A 25036-nucleotide genomic window follows, 5' to 3' on the forward strand; every position below is an offset into this window, starting at 1 on the left:
GAATATACCAGAATTTGTTGAATATACCAGAATATACCACTCATCTTTTGTAGAACATTTGGGTTGTGTTCCGTTATGGTCTGTTTTGAAGAAAGCCACTGTGACCATTCATGTACAATTCCCAGCGCCTTTAAAATGTCTTTTTGTCATTTTCAGGCTTGCGTCTTTCTGATGAGAAGCATACAGCAATTATTGTCTTTGTTCTTCTATGCATAATGTCTTTTTTTCTCAGCTTGCTTTTAGGATTATCTCTTTATAACTGATTTCCTCTTTTCTTTCTTTCTTTCTTTTTTTTTTTTTTTTGGAGACAGAGTCTTACTTTGTTGCCCAGACTGGAATGCAGTGGCACAATCTTGGCTTACTGCAACCTCGGCTTACTGGGCTCCACTTCAAGCTATCCTGCCACCTCAGCCTGCCAGGTAGCTAGGACTACAGGTACATGCCAACGTGCATGACTCATTTTTGTATTTTTATGTAGAGATGGGGTCTCCCCATGTTGCCCAAGCTGGTCTTGAACTCCTGGGCTCAAGTGATCCATCTGCCTCGGCCTCCCAAAATGCTGAGATTATAGGCGTGAGACACCGTGCTTGGCCACAGCTGATTTTCAGCAGTTTGATTATGATGTGCCTTGGTGTCATTTTCTTCATGTTTTTTGTGCTCGGGATTCATTGAGCTTCTTCATCTATGGGCTTATAGTTTTATTCAAATTTGGAAAACTTTTGGCCTTTATTTGTTCAAATATTTTTTTCTAATTTTCTCCTTTCCTGTCTTCTTTTGGGACTCTGGTTACATGTTAACTTAGTTTATGTTTTACCACAAATCTGGCTGTGTTCATGTTTTTTCAGACTTTTTTTTCTTGCTTTCCTTAATTTGGGATGGTTTTGTATTTCTGTGTGTCTCTAAGGTCATTCATCATTTTGTCTGCAGTGCCTAATCCTCTATTAATTCTACCCAGTGAAATTTTCATTTCAGATATTTTATTTTTCATCAGTTTTTGTGTCTCCTTTTTTTCATTATGTTCATGATTTCCTTTACATTTTTGTTTACATGTTATAATATTTATAATAAATGTTTTAAAATATCTTTTTCTGTTATCAGTCATTTTGGGGTCTGTTTCTATTGACTGGTTTTCCTCATGTTTATGGGTCACATTTTTGTTTCTTCACATGTACAGTAATTTTTTTAATTGAATGCTAGACATTGCAGATGTTTATTGTTGAGTGTTTGGATTTTATTGCCTTCTTTAAACCCTTTTGAATTTTTTTTTCTTTTGGTCAGGCACTTAAGTTACTTGTAGATCAGCTTATCTTTTTCAGGCCTATTTTTAAGCATTGTTATGGTTTGTTTATAGTAGCTTTTTGTCTAGATCCAGGTTAGCTCCTCCACTAAAGAGTCTTTTGAGGTGTCTGTTAAATTACCCCCACGTTCAATGAGATCTTTTCATTCTGTCTGGTGGGAACTCAATTTGCAACCTCATGTGAGCTCTGGGAATTATTCAGCTTACACCTTACCTTCTCCTTAATTTGTTCTTTATCCTGATAGTTGCACTTTGCTCAGCCTTGTGGACTTTCACCCTATACCTAAGCAGATTTGTATTCACCCAAACATTCAACGGGTCCCTCATGATGATTTTTGGATATCTTCTTCTGCACAACTTCTTCTCCAGGACATTGCTCTGAAAATTCTAGCCACTCCCTAGAAATTAGATTTCTGTTATCTCTTTTCAGAGACAGTTGGGCTTTATTTGCATTTCCTCTCTTTCTGCGTAGTCTGGAAATTGCCTTTAGGCAGAAATGTAGGGCAATTGTACTTCGTGTATTTCCCTCTGTCAGAGATCACAGTCCTGTGCTGCCAGTTGTTTAATGTCTGAAAACAGTTATTTCAAATAACTTGTAAACTTTTCTAGCTGTTTATGGTAGGAGAGCGTGTCCTGTAACAGTTATCCTCTCATGTGTAGAAGCAGAATTCTATTGTTTTGTTTGAATCACTTTTAAACTTTTTCTTAAAAAAAAAAAAAGGCATGTTCTATGTATTCTTGCTTTTTTCATTCAGCATTTTGTAATTCAGGTTCATGTTACATATAGTTACAGTTCACTTTTTTCAATGCTTTTATATTTACTGTGTGTTTATATTGCTGTTAATTTTTCTGTTCTCCAGTTGTTGAGTATTTGACTTCTTTCTGGTCTTTTGCTGTTAAGGACAGCTGTGGTGCAAATATTCTTGTATGTGTCTGCTGAGCATGTATCTAGGAGTGGAATTACTGGGCCTTAAAATATGTGAGCCAGTAAATGGCTTGGCGCCACTCATTTCAGATCCATTGCTGAAGTTTTTGTATAGGCTTAGTGCCTTAAAACATGTGAATGTTAAGCTTTAAAAGGTAATGCTTTAGGAAAAAAGATAAAGCTAAATTGTTTTCCAAAGTGACTATGTAAACTATCAGCAGTGCATAAGAGAGTCTGTTGATCTGTATCTTCTCCAATTGCAGTACTGTCAGACTTCTTAATTTTTGTCAGTCTAGTGGGAGTAAAATATCTTATTTTGGTCTTGATTTGCATTTCTATGATTTCTAGTAAGGTTGACACTCTTTGTACTTGTTTATAGGCAACACACTTTCTTCCTGTGGTGACTGCATTTTGACCTAGTTGGGATGTTCGTGGTTCTAAGTATAGAGGTAGAACTTAGAGGAATAAAAGAAAAAGCCATTTTTTAAAATTTGCTTGCTTGTTTTGAAAACCTAGCTGTTCATAGAGAAATTGTCCTTTTATCTTTTAAAATATGCTATTCATGTAGTTATACCTTATGAAGACCTAGGAGTTCAACAGAAAAATATTACATGGGTTTTTTTGAAAATTATATATAATATGTATATCTTTTGAAATGTTTTTTAAAGAATTTGAATTTTTGCATTTCTTAGAAAGCATATCTTTTAAATTAATGAAAGGGGACCCTTTACTTTTGAGTATTTCAAGATATAAGACCTTACTTTGAGTATCTTTTTCTATGGAATCAATTACAAATAATCTTGAAGTCTCTTAAGGAAGTCCAACAATGATACCTTTCTTTACTAGGTTGGTTTTGAACTAGTTGAGAAATAAAACAAGGACTAAAATAGATAGAAACCAAAATACTGTATTTTTTACTGATAAAGTCTAGGTTGGGGGAATTGATTATAACTGTCTACAAGCAAATGCACTTCCTGTTGAGCTTCAGAATTGGACAGACTTATTCCTATTGTAAGCAAGGCTGGTCTGAGCCATGTATGGGGAGTGCTGACCCTATAGGAGCAGTAGAGGATATGTATTTCCTAAGTGGGGATTAGCTCCCAGGAGAAAAAAGAGAGGTGCTCAGTGCATCATTTTCTGTTTATTTTTCCTAAATTACCAATCACGTTGGTAAGTTACTCTAACTCTTTTGGTGCATTCTGAGAAAAGAGGCACAATTGATATTAATTGAACTGCCTTTACATAGAATGTGGGAGGTATGTTTATCTACTAACAAATATGCTATTTTATTTGTACATATGTATTATCAACAAATGTCTACACTATGCTTGGTTCTTTGGTGTATAAAATAAATATTAGGTGGGATCCCTGTCAGTTGAGAGTTAACAGTATGTTTATGGAAAATTACTTACACATATAATAAGAATAGCTTTATTACTTTATTCCTAATAATATGCTTAATCTTAAGAATAGCTCATATTTGTATAGCTTTTTGTAATTTTAATGTACTTCGTATACTTCATTGTCTCACTCACATTTTAATGACAGGGACGCTAAGGCTCAGTAAAACTATGTGACTTGTCCATAATTACAAAGTGAGACTTGGGTCAGATATTCTGATCTAGATCCTACTTTTTTCCTGCTGCATCATACAGCTTTCCTAGAACAAAAAGTTTGCTCTGTAGGCACAGTTTATGAAAGGTCCTTAGGCATACAGTAAAGACATGGTAGGGCATATCAGGGAAGGCTTTGTACAGCAGGGTGGACTTGACCTGCTTTTTGAAGGGTGTAGTATAGTAGAAAACTGCTTATCAGCAGACGATTATTAGCAGAGGATACCTTCCAAGAGCCCCTGTGGATGACTGAAACTGTGGACAGTACCAAACAGTTGACCCTTAAGCAACGTGGATTTGAAGTAAAATTATACATGGATTTTCTTCTACCTCTGCCACCCCGAGACAGCAACGAGATCTTCTTCCTCCTCCTTGTGGTTTTCTTAATACATTTTATTTTCTCTAGCTTACTTTATTGCAAGAATACAGTATGTAATACATATAACATGCAAAATATGTGTTAATCCACTTTTTGTGTTATTGATAAGGCTTCTGGTAAACAGTAGGCTATTAGTGATTAACTTTTTGGGGAAGCAAAAGTTATATGTGGATTTTTGACTCTGTGGCAGGGCCAGTGCCCCTAAACCCCACATTGTTCAAGGGTCAACTAGATATACTATGTTTTTTACTATATATGTACCCATGATAAAGTTAAATTTATTAATTAGGCACAGTAAGATATTAATAGTAACTAATAATAAAATAGAGCAGTTAAAACAATATTCTGTAATACAAGTTATGTGAATGTGGCCTCTCAAATATCTTATTGTTCTGTACTTACCCTTTCTTTTGTGATGATGTGAGATGGTACAGTGAGATGAGATGAAGTGAGGTGAACGCCATAGGCGTTGTGATGTGGTGTTAGGCTACTGTTGACCTTCTGTATTCCTGAATGTGTGTAACCATCCCTTATTTGCAGTAAATGGCTTGGTGTCACTCATTTCAGATCCCTTGCTGAAGTCTTTGTATGGGCTCAGTGCTTTCTGGTGTGACACACTGCTGTCGCTTGCTCATGTCTTCCACCCCAAAATGTAATGTCTTTTCCACCTGAGCACTTACCATGCACTGTGGCCATCACTTTTGCAATCTGAGGTGTGACAGCAAAACTAGCATGAATTTCTTTCTTCTTCTTCACGTTGTCATGGATAGAAAATTTGTTTTTATTTTAACAGCTCCAGCATATGATTTCTTTTTCCTGAAGTCAAGAACTTTTACCGTTTCACCGAAAGGAAGCACTTTACAGTTCTCTTTGGCATATGCAGATTGCCAGCCTCACTACTCTTGTCTTTTGGGGCCATTATTAAGTAAAATAAGGATTCTTTGAACACAAGCACTGCTAAGTGATTCATGGGCCTGGAGTGTCTACAGTGCAGAGACACTGGACAAAGGGATGATCCACATTCCTGGTGGGAAAGAGCAGAATGCATGAGATTTCATCATGCTCCTCAGGACAGTGCATAATTTAAAATTTATGAATTATCTCTGGAATTTTCCATGTAATATTTTCAGTCTTTCGTTTACTGTGGGTAACTGAAATATGAGGGAGGACTACTGTATAGATGTAGAGGAGATATGGGGAGAAGATAACCAGTCAGAGGCAAAAGATCAGTGGGAGGTGTGAGAGTGTTACTGGATCGGGAGGGGTCCCGATCCAGACCCCAGGAGAGGTTCTTGGATCTTATACAAGAAAGAATTCCGGTGAGTCCATAAGGTAAAGTGAAAGCAAGTTTATTAACAAAGTAAAGGAATAAAAGAATGTCTGCTCCATAGGCAGAGCAGCCCCGAGGGCCGCTGGTTGCCCCTTTTTATGGTTATTTCTTAATTGTATGCGAAACAAGGGGTGGATTATTCATGCCTCTCCTTTTTAGACCATATAGGGTAACTTCTTGACATTGCCATGGCATTTGTAAACTGTCGTGGTGCTGGTGGGAGTGTAGCAGTGAGGACAACCATTGTTCCTCTTGCTGCCATCTTGTTTTTGGTGGGTTTTAGCCAGCTTCTGTACTGCGACCTGTTTTATCAGCAAGGTCTTTATGACCTGTATCTTGTACAGACCTCCTGTCTCATCCTGTGACTTAGAATTCCTAACCATCTGGGAATGCAGCCCAGTAGGCCTCAGCCTTATTTTACCCAGCCCCTGTTCATGATGAAGTTGCTCTGGTTCAAATGCCTCTGACAAGAGGATTCTAAGGAGACTTGGCTGACCGTACTGCGGGATCCGTATATTGGGCAACTGTGTGGAGAAAGTGTGAATGAATTGATGTTACAGATGATCCAACTTTTGAAAGTTTGGAAGAGAAAGTATTTGCCTTTAGCAGTAGACATTGAGGAGCCACTGAAAGCTCTTAATTTGGGGAATAACATGATTGAAACAGTCTCTTATCTGCATTTTCAGGCCCTTTATGCGTCTCCTATTCCCAGTTTCATTTGACCTGTATATAAATTTTTGTTAATTTTTCTTTTATCTTTCAGTCTTATTTTCTGAATTTAGTATATTACCTATTATTAATCCAAGAAATGCTGGTTTTTCTTTCTGTTTTCTAAATTAAATCCTCTTTTTCCGTATTCTTTTTATTCTATTTGTTTCTATTCTAGTATCTTACAATTTAAATTTGAGCAACTGTCTTTTCCTATGCCACTTTACAAACAGTATATTTCTTTAAAAACAGTATATAAGTACCCCTGTTACTTCTGTGCTTGATTCATGGTTGTATTTCTACATTTTCCTCTTGAACTAGCTTAAGAAATAACCAGTTTCTTTCTTTGCCTTTCAGGTCCTACCTCGAGCACAAGACCTCAATGAACTATATGCTGGCAACACGCCTCTTCCAGGACAGGTAGAGATTTGCTAAACTTTAAATTTAGGACTAGATCACAAGATTAAAAGAAAGTACATGTCAAAGAAGGAAAGAGACCTTATAAAAGTCTTTATGTAAAATCTCTGCTAGAAAAAAAAGTCCTATAGAAAGCATGCTATCATGACTCATTTTTCCAGAATTTATCATGAACTGTCAGCACTTTATAACATTTCCAAAAGACAAAAATTTAACTATAAAGATCTTTGAGCAATTTTAACAGATGCCTTAAACTTTATTCTTCTTTAAGGAAGGCCTTTACTCAGTGCCATTATACTTTAGATGCAGTTTTAATAGACACGATTATCTGTTTTCCTAGACCAGAAGATACTAGAATTATCAGATTGGAAAAAGTGGAGGGGAGGTAATTTGTAAAATAAATACACTGAAACTTTTATAAGAAATGACAACTGATAATCTCAATACAAGGGAAAATAGAAGGAAATGATGGAAAACAGACATTGGAGTTTAAATAGCACAGCAATCAGGGCTGCTTAGTCCCACATACTTTTGTAGCCCCTGAAACATAACTGCATTGCAGTACAGTTCATTAATTGATTATCAAAATAAGGCACCCTAGTTATTTAGAGAAACCTACATTATTTTGAGGATGTATGTACTTTTTTGAAGGATTCTTAAAATGGATACCCATGTTTTAACCATCTGCAATTTCATGATCTAGTATCAGGAAATACATGGGATTTCCGATTTGTCTCTGTAAATTTGTGGTAATTACGATTGATTAAGTAATCACATTGTGTAGATTCTAAAGAAAGAGATCTTTGGATTTACCTAGAAGACAGAATCTCATTTCTTTATATATATAAAACCTGTGGGTTTTTCCTCACCTCTATGAAAACTTTTACAAGGTTTCTTTTATCTTTAGAGTTTAGATACTTTACCAGGATGTGTTCTGATACGTCATTTTTCATTATTTTGGTTATGCAGTGAGTGTGGCCTTTCAGTCTTTCAGCTGTGGGAATCATTTCCCTTATCCTTTCTTTTCTCTCCTTGTGGAATTCCTGTTAGATAAATTTTGGCTATAACCTCCATATTTCTTTACTGTTTTTAAACTTTTGGTTTTGCCTCTCAGCTTTAAATTCTTGGAGATTTCTTGGATTTTGTCTTCCAAAACTAAATTGATCTTCAACCATATCTATATTGTTATTTATTTCCCACACAGGATAGGGGTGTTTAATTTAGTTTTTTATTTTGGCAAGTGTGTTTTTAATATACAAGAACTATTTTTGCTTTTTGATTAGTTTTAGTATTTCATGGATGTAATGTCTTTTCAGATCTCTATTTTAGATTGTTTAATGTTCCTTTCTGTTTTTTGCATTATTTTAATTCTTCTGGATTAGTTGTATTTATTCATCTTATTCTTTCTAGTTTTAACTTTTATATAGCTGCAAATGTATGGTGATCTTTGTCCAGTCATATATTTAGAAGTAATGAACTGTTTGCTTAAGACAGGTAGTTTGCTTCACAGGTTATATAGGTCTGTTTCTGAACTGACATGGATACTGCGCTTGAGGCTGGATCTTTCTATACTTGAATTTCCCAGGAAGGGGAAGGAGGGCAGAGTAGGCATTCTGGGGACCACTGCATTAGCCAAAATGAGGAAGTATCTGCCTAGGAGTAGCAAAAAATAAACAATTTGAGGTATAATAATATATGTGCCTCTTTGTTAACATATTAAATAGTAAGACCTAGCAGCAGATCTAATACCTACCGTAATTTCAAAGAATGATAAATATTGACAGTATTTCCAAATAGTTGTAAGAATTCTAAAGTAATATGAAGAAAGATGCATTATTTCTTTTGGTAATGAAGTCACATTAATCCACTACTGTGGATAGTTTCCTACATTCATATGGAGGAAATGCTAAATTTCAATTAGAGGATGTAAGTTTTTTTCCATCCAAGTTTGTATATTCCCCGCATTCTTTCTTGAGGCCCCAGTTAACAGCTCCTGCTTATGAAGCATTCTAAAAACTTTGATTAAAAAAAACATAATTTGGCCAGGCGCGGTGGCTCACGCCTGTAATCCCAGCACTTTGGGAGGCTGAGGTGGGCAGATCACCTGAGGTTGGGAGTTTGAGACTAGCCTGACCCACATGGAGAAACCCCGTCTCTACTAAAAATACAAAATTAGCCGGGCTTGGTGGCGCATGCCTATAATCCCAGCTACTTGGGAAGGCTGAGGCAGGAGAATCGCTTGAACCTGGGAGGTGGAGGTTGCGGTGAGCCAAGATCGCGCCATTGCATTCCAGCCTGGGCAACAAGAGCAAAACTCTGTCTCAAAAAAAAAATAAATAAATAAAAATAATAATAATAATAATAATAATTTTCCCTGTTTAGCTAAGAAAAACCCTCATGATCTACCCATGCTTACCTTTTTAGCCTAATCGTCACTTTTTCCCACCAACTGATGGCCATTTCTACTTGCTCTTTTATACATCCTTATTCTTACAAAGTCCCCTTCTTTTGGAATGGCCTTCAATCCATCCCTAAATTCTTCTAGCTTTGTCCTTCCTCCTCTATCCTAGATTAGGAAGAGGTACTCCCAGCCCTTCTTTTATCCCTCAGTCTAATTTAGATTCCCAGATTGTATAATTGCCTGTTTACTAATTTGTGCTTTCCAGGTTGGCTCTTAAGAGTAGGTACTTTGTTATGTTCATCTTTGTCAGTATCAAGAACCTACCACATGGTAGGCACACACACGGAAACATGCATTGAAAAAAATGAGATTGTGTTTGTAGCAAGTCCTAGTATCTTCCAATAAATCTGTTCTCTCATCAGTCTGAATTGATGTTTTCCTTCTTGCAGATCCAATTAATTTTGTTATTGTTAGAACCACTTTCAAACTAATTCTCTACTCATTTCTTTTAGGTTAATTTTGACTACCTTCCTTACCTTCTTGACTCCTCCCCGACCTACCCACCCTGTTCCGGCAAACAGTATCTTACATACTGTCTTACACTATGGCAGTAGCTTTAACCCTGGCTTATGTCCTGGCCACCCCCCCCACCATCCCCCTACCCCCACCCAGAGTGAAGTATTGGTACTTACTAAAAGCTGCCCAGGTAATTACAATGTAAAGTCATGATTGCAGATTACTGGCGAAAATCATTATCTGGGTGAAAAACTTAAAATCATTTTGAGACTTTCTAATGATTACCTGACAATATCAGGACATTAACATGGCTAGAAAACATGGGAAAGGAAAGACAAAACATCTTGGTGAAGACTTACCTTTTCACTGGATTTTTCATTGCATATCATCTACATTGCATTTGTCTCTTTACAAAAAAAAAATCAAAACATGTTATGTGACTCTATATAATATTTTTGAAGTGACAAAATTTTAGAATGGAGAACATTAATGGGGCAGGGTTTAAGAGGTATGGGTAGTTATAAAAGGGCAACATAGGGGATCTTCATGGTGATAATAATCATTGAGTATCTTTTCTGTGGTGGGTACATGAACCTACACAGTCAATAAAAATGTACTGAATTAAATACACACATACATAAATGAGTACAAGTAAAACTGGGGACTTTTTTTTTTTTTTTTTTTTTGAGACAGTGTCTCACTCTGTTGCCCAGGCTGGAGTGCAGTGGCGCAATCTCAGCTCACTACAACCTCCTCCTTCTGGGTTCAAGCGATTCTCCTGCCTCAGCCTCCTGAGCAGCTGGGATTACGGGCTCACGACACCACACCCGGCTAATTTTTGTATTTTGTAGTAGAGACGGGGTTTCGCCATGTTGGCCAAGCTGATCTCGAACTCTTGGCCTCAAGTAATCCACCCACCTCGGCCTCCCAAAGTGCTAGAATTACAGGCGTGAGCCACTGCCCAGCCGGAAATTTTTTATGAGTGTTAAATGAAAGGAAATTGAATGAGAGTGTTTTAAAAGAAAAACAAAAGCCTATTTTAACATGAATAGCACTCAATTTCTGTGGTTAGAGCCCAGTCCTAGTTTAGAGACAATGGAGATTAGTAATATCTTTTTTCAACAGAGGTTTTTTTGTTATTGTTGTTTTGTTTTTTTGAGAGGAGTCTCGCTCTGTTGCCCAGGGTGGAGTGCAGTGGCATGATCTTGGCTCACTGCAACCTCCGCCTCCCAGGTTCAAGCAATTCTCCTGCCTCAGCCTCCCAAGTAGCTGGGATTACAGGTGCACGCCACCACGCCCGGCTGATTTTCTGTATTTTAGTAGAGACAGGGTTTCACCATGTTGCCCAGGCTGGTCTCGACCTCCTGAGCTCAGGCAATCCCCCTGCTTCGGACTCCCAAAGTGCTAAGATTACAGCTGTGAGCCAATGCGCCCGGCCTTTTAATAGAGTTTTTTTTTTAATTGTGGAAAATATATTTCTGATGAGCATCCCTTTTGAACCCCATGAGAATTGAGCTTTTGGTTTCTTTTCCTAAAACAGTTCAATGAAAGTAGAAAGAGCACTGCAGTTTGAGACCTAAGCCAGGGGCTCAGATGTAAGCCCTTTAAGCTCTGGCCATGGCAGATCAAAAAATTATTTTATCCTGCTCCTTTCTATAAATGGAGCTAATTAACACCTCCTTCACATGGTTGTTGTGATGAATAAGCAGTTTGCTGTGTAAATAGATAAGCAAATACAAATAATTGTTATAATTTTTCTCTATAATTTGTTTGTCCTCTCTCTTTTGTTTTTTATTGATGTCCCTCCAGCTCACAGCACTCTACTCTTTTATGAGAATGTTCTCAATTTATCTGTCTGCTTTTCCGCAAAGATGCCCTCCTTAGCCTAATTTCATGTTGAATTTCTGTATTAAAAATTTCTGGAGTGCATGTGTGTGTGAACTCAAGAGAGACTATCTGAATAGCATTCTCTAACCCGGTTGTCCTTTCTGCTTCTGTAGGGGAAACCCAAGAAGAAGCTTATTGACAGGAAGAACACGGTAATTGACTTTTAAAAGTTGAGAAATTCTTTCCATGTGCATAATGTGTGACCATGCACAGACTAAGCATAATACCTTATATAACCATTTTTAGTTTGGTTCAGCTTGAATAAGTAACATAAAAATTTTTTCTATTGAAAAAGTGTTTTGTGGCCACTTTTTACAAGCTAAGTTTGAGATTTACTTCACTATAACTACAGGTATACTATTCTAACTGAAGATGGTATTCTCGTTTAGCTGTGTGAGAGAGAGTATTAATGAGATTTTGAAACTACTGTCATGTTAGATTCAAGTAAAGAGTTTGTGTTTTGGCCTTGACATACCTGAGGCACACAGCTCTGTGCCTCATGGTACAGAAGAGAACCTGTTTCAAGTTTGCCACAGAACTGAAAGTATACAAAACACCTGTGGACTTTCATTTAGGCAGAGAGCCCTTTAAAGCATAAATCTAATTTTTCTTTAAAGAAGGAATACATTATGATTGCCATTTAGTTAAGGGAAAACTGAGATAAATCAAGTTTGTAGCTTGTTTCCAAATAGAAAGTCACACTTGGTGTATAAATTTTCTCCAGTTTTGAGTCAAGAAATATGCTTCCTATAACATACTGCTGTTAACTTGGAAATTGAGAAAAAAGAAAAAAATCTTAAACATTAAGAATATATGAAGAGCACTGAGTTCTGTTGTTCATTTTTTGGCACTCATTTTATATTGCCATCAATAGGGATTTTGGGCTCTGTAGAGGTGTAAGCAGATGCAAGCTGGCGTGTGATAGACCATATGCTGGAACATGAAACAAGTCCTAATATATTTAAAAGGATTAAAATGATACAGAGTATGTTCTTTGGCCCCAATAGAATTGAATATCAATAACAATAGAAAATCTTCACATATTTGGGAATTAAACATTTCTAAATAATCCATGGGTAAAAGAAGAAATCATGAGGAAAATTAGAAAATACTTTGAACTGAATGATACTAAAAATATGTCAAGATATGTATGCTACAGCTAAAGTAGTGCTTTGGGGGAAATTATAAGTTTAAATGCTTACCTTAGAAAACTGAGGACTGAGATCACTGTTCTAATGTTTGTTTTAAGAAACTGAAAAAAGTAGAGTAACTCCAAAGTAAGTGGAAGAAAGGAAAGGCAGAAATGAAATAAAAAACAAACAGTAAAGAACGTTAACAAAATCCAAGTGTGTTCATTGATAAGGTAGCATAATTGATAAACCCTTAGGTAGACTGATCTAGAATAAAGAGAAAGGACACTAATTACCAATATCATCAGATAGAAAAGAGAGGATTTCACTATAGATTCAACAGACACAAAGTGGATGCTAAGGTGTGGAAAAAGGATATTAAGGCAATATTATTAGCAACTTTATTACATTACTTTGACAACTTAGATGAAATGACAATTCTTTGTGGTGGTGGGAAAGTTGGGGGCAACACCCAAACTGATACCAGCTGAAGTAGAAATTTTGAAAAGCTCTGTATCTGTTGAGAAAATTGAAATTGTCATGAAAAACTTTCCTATAGAGAAAACTCCAGGCTCACTGGTTTCACTATTGAATTCTGTCAAGCATTTGAGGAATAATAACACCAATCTTATACAGATTCTTTTAAGAATATAGGAAGGGACACTTCCCAGTTCATCTTACGATGCCAGCATGACTATGATTCCAAAACCTGACAAAGACATTAAAATAGAAGAAGAAGAGAAAATTACAGGCTAATATCCTTCATGAACATAGACACAAAATTTCTTAATATTAGCAAATCTAATCTGCCAGTATAAAAAGGATAATACATATGACTAAGATTTTCCCCAGTATTGCAAGGTTGGCTTAACATTTGAAAATTAGTCATTGAAATTCACCATATTAATTACAGGGGAAAAACTAGATTATCATTTCATTAGATATCCCAAAAAAGCAACTGATGAAATTCAACACATATTTATGAGAAAACCTCAGCAAATCAGAAATAAAAGGAAACTTCTTTAGTTTGATAAAGGCCTTATATGAAAAACCTATTGGTATCATCATATTCAGTAAAATATTGAAGGCTTTTTCTGTATGATTTGTAATAGGGCAAGATGTCCACTCATACCACTTTTATTCACGTTGTACATTAGTATAGTAAAGCAAGGCAGGGAAAAAAGAAACAGATTGGAAAGGAGGAAGTAAAATGTCTATTTTTTGATGACATGATCATGTTAGTAGAAAATCCTAAGGCATCTATAACTACAAGAACACAGAAGTGAACTTCCCAAGGTCTTAGGATACAAGATTGATACACTAAAATCGATTGTATCTTAATGTACTAGTAGTAAATATTTGGAAAATGAAATTTTAAATTGTATTTACAACAGCATTTGAAAATATGAAATACTTAGGAATAAATTTAACAAAACATGTTCAATACCTATACAGTAAAAACTATTAAATATTACTGAAAGAAATTAAAGAAGACCTAAATAAATGGAGAGATATGCCGTATTTGTTGATTGGAAGAATTAATATAGTTAAAATAGCCATTTTCCTCAAATTGGTATAAAGATCCAGTGCAATCTCAATCATTATTCTGATGGATTTTTTCAAAGAAACAGACCAACATTTAAAAATTTATATTCAAATACAAAGGACTCAGAATATCCAAAGTAATCTTGAAAAAGACTTAACGTACTTGACCTAAATACTGTAATTCTACAGTATTCAAGATAGTGTCAAACTGATCACATTGAAACAGAATAGGAAGCCCAAAAATAGAGCCACATTTATATGGTCAAAGTAATCCAATGGTGAAAGGAAATTATTCTTTAAAAATGAGGATGGAACAACTGAATATCGTATTTTTTAAAATGAACCCCAACCGCTGTTTCCCATAGAAATTAGAGATGATTCATAGATATAAAAACTATTACTATAAAACTTATTGAAGAAAACATAATATCTTTGTGACTTTGGTCTTGGCAATGTTTTTAGACATGACACAGAGAGCAATAAAAAACTATGTTATATTTTCTCAAGATTAAAAAGTTCGTTATAAGATACTGTTAGTAAAATGATTTGGCAAGCCACTGACTGAGTGGAAATATGCATCAAACATATCTGTCAAAGGATTGATATCTAGGAACTGTCAAGAACTCCTACAATTCAATAATAAAAAGACCATCAACCCAATTACAAAAGGGTAAAATATTTGAACAGACACTTCAAAAGGAAGATATATGAGTAGCCAATATGCTTATGAAAATGTGCTTAACAACATTAGTTATCAGGGAGTTACAAATTAAAACCACGTTATACCACTGAACATCTAGCAGAATGACTGATATTATACTGACAATACTAAATGGCGGTAAGGATGTGGAACTAACAGAACTGTGATAAATTGTCGTTGACAGCGTAAACTGGTACAAGCACTTTAGGAAGAGACTGGCAGTTTGTTAGAAATATACGAATTTCACTTTGAGATCTACACAGAAGAAATAAACATAATCACAAAACGGCTTGTACAAATATGTTCATAGTAGCTTTATTCGTAATGCTGCAAAACAGGAAACAACCTAAGTGTCCAACAAGAGAGCAGATAACTGTGGGTTATTCAGACAGTGACCTACTGCTCAGAAATAAAATGGGATGAATACTGACACACACAAGAGTGAATCTCAAAAGCATGCTGAATGAAAGAAGCCTTATACAAAACAGTTCATACTGTATGGTTTCATCTTTATGAAATTCTAGAACAGGCAAAAGTAATACATGATGAAAAATTCACAACAGTGATTGCCTTTAGGACGTTAGAGAAGGATTGACTGGGTAGGAGTGGGAAGGGGCATGAGAACTTCTGAGGTGATAGTAATGTTAAGAGTTTAGGTTATATAGCTCTAGGCATTTGTCAGAACGCATTAAGTGGACATTTAATATTTGGATATGTCACTGTACGTAACTTTTAGCTTACCCAACACAGTTCTATAAAACAATTATTGAACTCTAGCTAGTAATGATATGCATGTTGAAATGTTTATGAGCAAAATGCACTGATGTCTCTAACTTTGAATTGCTTTAAAAATTAGATAGACTGATGGATGGATAGAAGGATGTATGATGGATATATACGTGACGAAACAAAATATAGTAAAATGTTAATTGTAGAAGCTAGGTGGTAGGTAGGTATATGGTTGTTCACTGTACAGTTCTTTAAACTTTTGTTTAAATATTTAAAAAAAAATGTTGGGGGCTCAGGCTGGGCACGGTGCCTCACACCTGTAATCCCAGCACTTTGGGAGGCTGAGGCGGGTGGATCACGAGGTCAGGAGATCGAGACCATCCTGGCTAATAGGGTGAAACCCCATCTCTACTAAAAATACAAAAAATTAGCCAGGCGTGGTGGCATATGCCTGTAGTCCCAGCTACCTGGGAGGCTGAGGCAGGAGAATTGCTTGAACCCAGGAGGCAGAGGTTGCAGTGAATCGAGATGGCGCCACTGCACTCAAGCCTGGGCGACAGAGCTAGACTCCATCTCAAAATAAATAAATAAATAAATAAATAAATAGTTGGAAAAAGTAAATGAAAAAGACGTAGCTAAAAGATATCCAACTAATTTTTAGGAAATTAAATTGTTTGTTAATTAACCAATATTTATGGCAAGTCAGCTGTGTGCTGGACAGTCTCATAAGCATCTAGGATACAGTGATACAAGACAAACATGGTCCTTGCCCTCATAGAACTATTATTCTGGCTTACCGGATTCATATTTTACCCAGCATTCCCTATCCTCTATCCCTTGTACTATTTAGGATTTATCTGTTTATCCAGGGTCTCTTAGTTCCTAGTTGTTATTTTAAAATATCTTTAGAGAAAGAGATTTGTAGTAGCTTCTCCATATCTGTGAGCTTTTAGCGTTCATGTTTTCAGAAGTTTATTTTTTGAGTTTTTGTTGAAAAAAAAGAAATCTTTTTTCCCTAAAGAATGGAGTTCTTGACAATGTAGACGGTATAATGTAGACAATATAAGCTCTTGTTTATGTTTTATATAATGAACAGTGGTTCATGAACATAAACACTGGGCTTTAACTTATTAGAGTGTTGAATTAACTTCCACTCATTTAATTAGGATGACCTCAAACATTAAATTGTCTCCAATCACATTAAGTTTTTAAGAGACATGTCTTTGGAGAGAGAGTTTGTGTGTTTATGAGATAACGATGTCGGTGTTAAGCTATGCCCATGTTTGTCCATACAGTTATCAAATTTGACCAAGTTTTTAAAAAAATACAAAATTGACCAAGTTAGCCAGACATTATTAAATAAGTGGTTTAAATGATTTTATCTTACCAGATTTGTTTTATTTTCTGTATTATTAAATTAGCTAAAAGTTTATTTCTATAGCTCTCTCTGTGTGTGTGTGTGTGTGTGTGTGTGTGTGTGTATGTACTCTTTGGAACTCTGATAAAATACATGGAAACTATTTTTAAAGTTCATTGATTTGCTTCCCATTTGTGCTCCCAGTGCCAGGACCTTCCTGTTTTTGGCTCTGTGTCCTACTCTGGAGAGAAGGCCTCCAAAAGACTTACCATCCATTCCATCCACCCAGAAATCCCTATCAGAAAGGTCCCAAATAGACCAAATGACACAGCCTTTTTATTGTACTCAGAGACTGAAAACTCCCAGAGGAGTAAGGATGATTTCTTGACCTCAAAGGGAACACACTTTGAGTTCTAGAGAGTTCAGAGCCAACCAATTAGATTTTGTGTTTGAGCGTAGAGAGTTGGCTACATGCTTTCAGTCACTGATACAGATACTGCTTTTCTGACCCGGTGACCCAGAGCCCTCTCTTTGGTGACTTGGTTATGGCTCCCTCTCTTGTATTTTGCTCAGTCCTTGTCTAGACTGGGCCTCATATCAGTCACTCCCTGATTTGTGATTTGTGTTACTTTAATGCCTAATGTAGCTGGTGCCAGCCCCCTTTCCACATCCCATTTCTCATTCTTGACCTGATGTATTTAGCCTTGTCCTATCTCTGCTGCCTTTCCTTGTCTGTGCCTCTGACTCTAACTCCTGACCTGTACTTAATACCTGTAAAGTCCCTGCCACCTTGCTCCACCTTCTCCTGTATATAATCAGGATCTTAAAGGAGGGTGGGTGCCTTGGCATTTCCTCATGTTGGGATGCTTGAGACTTGGTGAGTCCCTAGGGCTTGGTGACTTTTCACTAAGACACTTCTATGCGTCTCAGTCAACTCGGTGCTCCCTCGCATATTCACAAATCATCAGCCTTTGTTCCCCTCGTCTGAACCTCTGCTAAATCTGTATTGTTTAGATTTTATATACATTCAAAAGAATATTTATAAAATGCTGAGTAAGTTATAATGGGTAAAAATGAAACAAACACCATTTGCCACCACTCAACTTAAGAATTAAGATGTTGTCGTTTTTAAGGTATAAACTATTTTAAGGTATAAGGTGTTGGGTGGCACTTTATAATCCCTGCAGTAAAGTAATAATCAGTATCACTGAACACTTAAAGGTCTTAAACATTGTCTTTAGCCGCATATTTTTTTCAGAACATTTAATAAATTCAAATGGGTCACTAGTGAGGTTTTAATGTAGATTCTAGTGTTCCTCTTTATCTGTCAAACTTTTAGAATTCACTTGAGTTACCATGTCCCGTATGTCAGCATTATGGAATTCTGGGAAGCTTAGCCTTGGAATGAAGGAGAGAACTTTCTGAAGGCCGTAGCTACCATGTTGCTTTTCCCCTAGAATGACTGCTGATGGAGCGCCAGAATTGAAGATAGAGAGTCTGAATTCAAAGTCCAAGCTGCATGCTGCGCTTTACGAGAGGAAGCTCCTGTCTCTGGAGGTGCGAAAACGTAGACGACGGAGTAGCAGATTGAGGGCAATGAGGCCAAAATACCCAGGTACCTGCTGGTGAGCTTTCACCAAACTCCCTTATCTGGATCCTGCCAGACTGAGTTAACTAGCTGCTTACTCAGTATTTCATGGGTCAGAATCTTCCTGATCACATACACCTTTTTTGTATAGTTTTTTTCTCTGAAACTTAATTTCAACAAAGTCTTAAGTTTTTAAACCTTCCACTCTATAATATTTGTATTGAAGACTATCTGAAACACATACATTTTGGCCTTTGCTCTTATGTCAGCATCATACAAATACCTGATACTCTAGAAATAATATTAGCCTGAGTTTAATGGAATCCTGAGCATTACTGTTCAGATTTTTTATAATTAGGTAAGTTCAGTTCATTCTTTAACATTGCTGAATGGCATAAGTATTTTAGATAAAGTGGAATTTCATTCTCTCCCAGCTTCTACAATGTTGTAGGTCTGTTTATAATTGACTGATATACTGATTTCCTTTTTTTCTCTCCTTCCCTCCTGTGAACATCTGTATCAGGCAGTGTGTTAGTCACTGAGGTTTTGCTGGTAAATAAAAAAGATACGGTTTCTGTCCTCATAGAACTTACAAGGCGATAGAGAAGGATAATGAATAAACATAGGATAGAAAGATATTCCCCTGTTCTTTATACCTCCATGAAGGGTGCTTTTTAAAAAATCTCTAACACACTATAGAAATTACTAAGCCAAGGGTTTTTTGTTTTTTTATTTTTATTGTTTGCCTTAAGTTGTGAGAGAGTGATGATGAGAGTATGATGAAAAATGTATACTTTAATGAAGATTACTAATAGGTTTTAGAATATGTAACATTAGGCCAGGCATGGTGCCTCATGCCTGTAATCCCAGCACTTTAGGAGGCCAAGGTGGGAGGATCGCTTGAGCCCAGGAGTTCGAGACCAGCCCAGGCAATCTGGCAAAATCCTGTCTCTACAAAAAATACAAAAATTAGCTGGGTATGGTAACATGTGCCTATAGTCCCAGCTACTTGGAAGGCTAGGTGGGAGGACTACTTGACCCCAGGACGTCGAGCTGTAATGAGCCGAGATCCTGCCACTGCCCTCCAGCCTGGGCAACAGAGTGAGACCCTGTCTCAAAAAATGATAATAAATAAAAACAAAAATAAATAAAAGAATATATGAGATTAGAGAGTGACAGGTGGTTGCTATTAATTCTGTGCCTTGTTTGTGGTTTGGTTTAGAAATGGGCTTTTACTAAAAAGAGAAAAGGAAGGTATTGGGAGAGAGGAACATTTAATCCTTTTTTCAGCAACATTAGTGATTCTTCGCATTTAGTGATTACCCAACCAGCTGAAATGAATGTTAAAACTGAGACAGAGAGTGAAGAGGAGGAAGAAGTCGCATTAGACAATGAAGAGGAAGAACAGGAGGCTTCCCAGGAGGAGTCTGCAGGATTTCTTAGAGAAAATCAAGCCAAATATACACCCTCATTGACAGCTTTGGTAGAAAATACACCCAAAGAACATTCCATGAAAGTTCGTGAATGGAATAATAAAGGTGGACACTGCTGCAAACTTGAGACTCAGGAGTTGGAGCCTAAATTTAACCTGATGCAGATTCTTCAAGATAATGGCAATCTTAGGTATGTATCTTTTATAATTATATTAGTAAAACTGATAACAGCTAACTTGTACTGTGTACCAGGTACTATTTTAGTGGTTTTACAGTCATTTTTCATTTAATATTTACAGAAGTCCTATGAAATAATGACTGTGATTAGATACTGTTATTATTAAGGAAACTGAGCCTTAGAGAGGTTAGGTAACTTGTCTAAGGTAGAGCTGTGATACAAACCTGGGTCTCATTGGTTGGGCATTTGTGTCAGTCACTGAGTATAAGGTAACTGGGACAAGGAGCTCAAGCAGCTCATGGTTTAGTATCAGAGACAGAGAGCTCAGGCCATGGCCCCACTATGAACAAAGTGGTCTTAGGACACAGAAAAAGAATGATTGGTCTGGCTTGGGACGGCTAGAAAGGCATTATGGAGGAGGGAAAATTTGAATCAGGCCTTGACTGATGAGTAGGGTTTCAGGAGCTTTGGGAAGTGATGGTTAAGTGTGGGAGTGCTAGGTAGAGGCAATAAAGACATAGAGGTGGCCAAGCACAGTGTCTCACACCTATAATCGCAGCACTTTGGGAGGCCGAGGTGGTTGGATCACCTAAGGTCAGGAGTTCGAGACCAGCCTGACCAACATGGAGAAACCCTGTCTCTACTAAAAATACAAAATTAGCTGGGTGTGGTGGTGTATGCCTGTAATCCTAGCTACTCGGGAGGATGAGGCAGGAGAATTGCTTGAACCTGGGAAGTGGAGTTTGCAGTGAGCCAAGATTGTGCCATTGCACTCCAGCCTAGGCAACAAGAGTGAAACTCCATCTTAAAAAAAAAAAAAAAAAAAAAAGACATAGAGGTGTGATAATATAGTCATTCATTAAGTCCCTCAGTGAGTTTTTATTGAGCACCTGTCCTATGCCAAGAATTGTGCTAGGCCATATCACATTACTGTGGGGACCAAGATAGGCCTGGAGCTTACAGTCTAGTGGGGAAGAATGACAGTTAACAAAGAAACAAGGTCATTTCAGGTCATGAGAAATGCTTTCAGGACAATAAGATGGTGTAATGTTAGAATGTAATTGGGCAGAGTTACTTAATTGCAGTGATCTGGCATGAAGAGGTAACCTTTGAGGTAAGTCCTGAATGATGAGGAGTCAGTCGTGTGAATAGTAGGAGGCAGAATACTGCCAGCAGAATAGCAAGTACAAAGGCCCAGACATCGTAATGAGCTTGGTGTGTTTACAAAATACAGACTAGAGGAATTACATGGGGAGAAGAGCATGGTAAGAAATGAGACTAAAAAATTGGCTGCTGTTAGATTGTGAAGGGCCGTAAGAGGAGCCTAAGCTTTATTTTCTAGATGACTTTTAAGCAGATAAATGATACGGTGAGATCTTGTTTTAGAAAGTAAATCGTGCTTGCATTGTGGGATAGTGAAACTAAAGGTAGGGGGGTGAGTTAGGGACTGTTAGAATTGTCCAGAGCCAGGAAGATGAAGGCCTTGATCAGAGTAATGGCTTTAGGAGTGGAGAGAATGAGATGGACTTAGTAAAATTTACAAAGTAAAATTGATGAGACTGAGTTTTTCACATTTGGAAACTTGGTGGTGCCTTTGGTCAATATAAGGAACATAGGAGTTGGTTTCATGATGAGTTTGATTTAAGACGTAGTAAGGAAGAAGGGTTCTGGGCTAAAGTCCAATAGACAGGTGGACAGCTTTGTTGGTCAAGGTTGAACAGGATTGTATAGTTGATAGGTAAAGTCTTCAGAATGGATAAGATTGTTCACAAATTTATTTGGTTCAGCAAGGATAAAAAAAGAATTGAGCCCTGGGGAATACCACTGTTCAATGGGTAAGTCAGTAAAAAGGTCAAGATGTAGCAGTTCGAGCAATAGACATAAGATCAGGAAGGAGTAGTATGGTAAAAGCTGCAGAATGAGCATTTCAGGTCTGTAGAGCCTCAAACAGCCCTAGTTAGGATGAATAGTGAAAAGAGACTTCTGGATTTGTGACCTAGGGCCAACTGAGTAGGTGGAAGAGCAGTTGTGAGCGGAGAAAATAAGAAAGCAAGTGTGAACTAACTGTCTAAGGGTTTGGCAATGAAAGGAAGGTAAGAATGCATCAAGGAGACAGTCAGCTAAAAGAAACGGATTTTTTTTTCTTTTGAGAAGAGGTTCTGGAGCTTGTTTATAGACTAAGGGGAAGGATTTGAGGATAAGAGGATTAGAAATGCAGAAATGGACATATTGGTATAGAAGAGTCCTAAAGCAAGGTGGGAAGAGGCCAGAGGAGGGAATATCTCTTCCTATTAGTCAGAAAGAAAGTGCTATGGGATGAATGAAGTTGATAGAAGTTTAAGAGCAAGGAAGTTTAGCCGTTTATGCATGATAGTCTTTATTTCTAAAGTAGAGGCCAGTTCTTATACTGAAAGGCTGGAGGGTGACATTGGAGTAGCAGGGGATGGAGTAGCAGGGGATAGAGTTAAGGTTTGGAACAGTGTCATGGAGAATAAGAATAGTTCTGTCAGTGGAGAATACGCTAAACTCGGTCAGAAGACCTGAGCTCTGGCTGTTTTAGTGCTACCAACTGGCCGTGTGGTCATAGACAAGTCAAAGAGCTTCTCTAGGCCTCAGTTTCCTTTTCTGTCAATCCAAGGTATGGAGTTAGACAAGTGTTTTTTCAAACTTCTTCCTAGAGGGAAAAAAGATTTCACTGAATTGAAAATAGAGCATTTGAAAACCACTGGACTGTATTCTAAGGTCCTTTCCAGCAATAACATTCTGCTTAGTTGTTGTAGAAATAAATTATTTCTTCATGAATCTTGTGGCTGTCACTTTGAATGAGTAAACTGTTAAAACTGCAGGCTGCGTTAGTGTCAATCAGTGGTTTTCAGACTGTGTTCCCTAAAGCTGCTCATTGTTCAGTGAAGTGTCTCAGAGGCTACTTAGGGGTTTGGGGAAAGTCCACAGCCAGGGTTCAAAACTCTAAGGATCAAGTCATTTTTGCATATCTTATATACTGGGCATCTGCATAACCTTTTGTTTTTTAAAATAGGTTTCTTTGGTGTAAATCATTCTGGTTTTCATTCTTTCATCTTTTGGGGGGTTTGTTGCAAGTGACTAGCTGAACAATGTGTCCAATACCTTAGAGACAGTCTCAGAATTAACATTCATGACGTTTATAGAAATGGAAACCTCAATATTTGTTCATTTGCTTTGCAACAGTGATTCACAACAAAACAATGATTGAAGTCTCAACTTATGAGCAATAATCCCCTTATTTAAAAGATCTTCAAATTTTAGTGTAAAGGTATTAATCCGTGGAATTGGATATTCTGCTACTTTTGAAGGTGTCTGAAACATGCTATTTCTTGCTCATTATATTGTAGGTGAATTTATTGACCCAAACTGAGGATCTTTTAAATTTATTTTGACTTGAGAATAATTTGTTGTGGAGACAAAGCTTATAGGATTGATTCAGGGCAAAGTGGTATATGCTCTCTGGGTAAACAAGAGTATAAGTATTGTCTTTGAGGAACAGTTGAAAATGTACATTTATGGCCAGGCGTGGAGGCTCATGCCTGTAATCCCAGCACTTTGGGAGGCTGAGGTGGGTGGATCACCTGAGGTCAGGAGTTTGAGACCAACCTGATCAACATGGTGAAACTCCATTTCTATTAAAATACAAAAATTAGCTGGGCATAGTAGTGAGCACCTGTAATCTCAGCTACTTGGGAGGCTGAGGCAGGAGAGTCGCTTGAACCTGGGAGGCAGAGGTTGCAGTGAACCAAGATCACGCCACTGCACTCCAGCCTGGGTGACAAGAGCAAAACTCTGTCTCGAAAAAAAAAAAAAGAAAATATAAGTGTATTATTTCAAAACCATATTATGCTCCCGTAAAAACCATCCCTGCTAGTAACAAAGATCTAGCCTTATTCATAGTTCATGTTCTGAAGCTCTTATGTATTAAACTCTCAAAAGCAAATCTACTCCCCATCCTGACTCCCTTGCCCTCCAATTCTCCAACACACACATGGAAGCTAGACTGGAGCCCTCTTATGATTTGCAGCTTACTCTAGCCAAATCCTACCTCCTAACCTTGTGAAAACAGTCAGTAGAAAGCATTCAGTGATTGCATTTGTGAGGATTGTAAACAAAGTTTGTGTTGGGCCCTAATCTTCGCTGATACAATTTTGGCTACAGTATCAGAAGGCCGATCAGCTGAAGTAACCAAAATCTTGCCTGAAAGAAAACAGATCTGCCATGAATAGCAGCTGAGGTGAAAATCATCAGTGTCTCTCTGGTACTTCTGTCTTCCAAACTATAGCTTGATCAGATTTCCTATTTCCAGCCTAGGCCACCAGGCAGAAAATAGCTGGGTTCTTTAATGATGTTGCTGAGGTGCTTTTCACAAGACTTGAGGGTTTCTTTCGCCCACTGAACATCTGGGCTTGTCCTGCCTGGCCCATCAGTTCATCTGTGCCAAACTCTGTTGGACCTCCCTCATTTGCTCTGGGCTCCAGCCATTCCATCTTGTAGTTGAGAACAGTGTGGCCTTAAATTTGGTCTTAAGAGTCCCTTTATAGGTTTTATCTATTTCCTGCTTTGGACACTTTTATATACTAGAAATATTAATTGCCATTGCAAAATCCACACTTTTGCTTTTGCACTAACTGATAAGTTCTTACGGACTTCCAAATGTGAAAAACATTTTCTCATTAATACAGTGGTTTTTGTGAAGATTCAGTACTTCTCCTGTCTGTTCCCCCAAGAAAGTTGTTAAAAAGTTCAAAGAGGGTCAGGCACAGTGACTCAGGCCTGTATGTAATCCCAGCACTTGGGGAGGCCAAGGCAGGTGGATCACTTGAGGCCAGGAGTTCGAGACCAGCTTGGCCAACATGGTGAAACCCCGTCTCTACTA

General features: G+C 37.4%; 1 protein-coding gene across 51 annotated transcripts in view; it reads left to right on the forward strand.

Moving 5' to 3' along the window:
• Window positions 1–25036, forward strand: part of TTLL5 (tubulin tyrosine ligase like 5) — a 295793-nt gene that overhangs the window by 85818 nt on the left and 184939 nt on the right. For 29 of the 51 annotated variants that reach the window (XM_063715226.1, XM_063715247.1, XM_054529774.2 and 26 more), the window contains 4 exon segments: window positions 6610–6672; window positions 11587–11625; window positions 18392–18549; window positions 19839–20145. In XM_063715226.1, the coding sequence (XP_063571296.1) occupies window positions 6610–6672; window positions 11587–11625; window positions 18392–18549; window positions 19839–20145 (567 nt within the window). 51 annotated transcript variants of the gene reach the window in all.

The sequence above is a fragment of the Pongo abelii genome, chromosome 15 (genome assembly GCF_028885655.2).
Source record: "Pongo abelii isolate AG06213 chromosome 15, NHGRI_mPonAbe1-v2.0_pri, whole genome shotgun sequence".
Taxonomy (NCBI): domain Eukaryota; kingdom Metazoa; phylum Chordata; class Mammalia; order Primates; family Hominidae; genus Pongo; species Pongo abelii.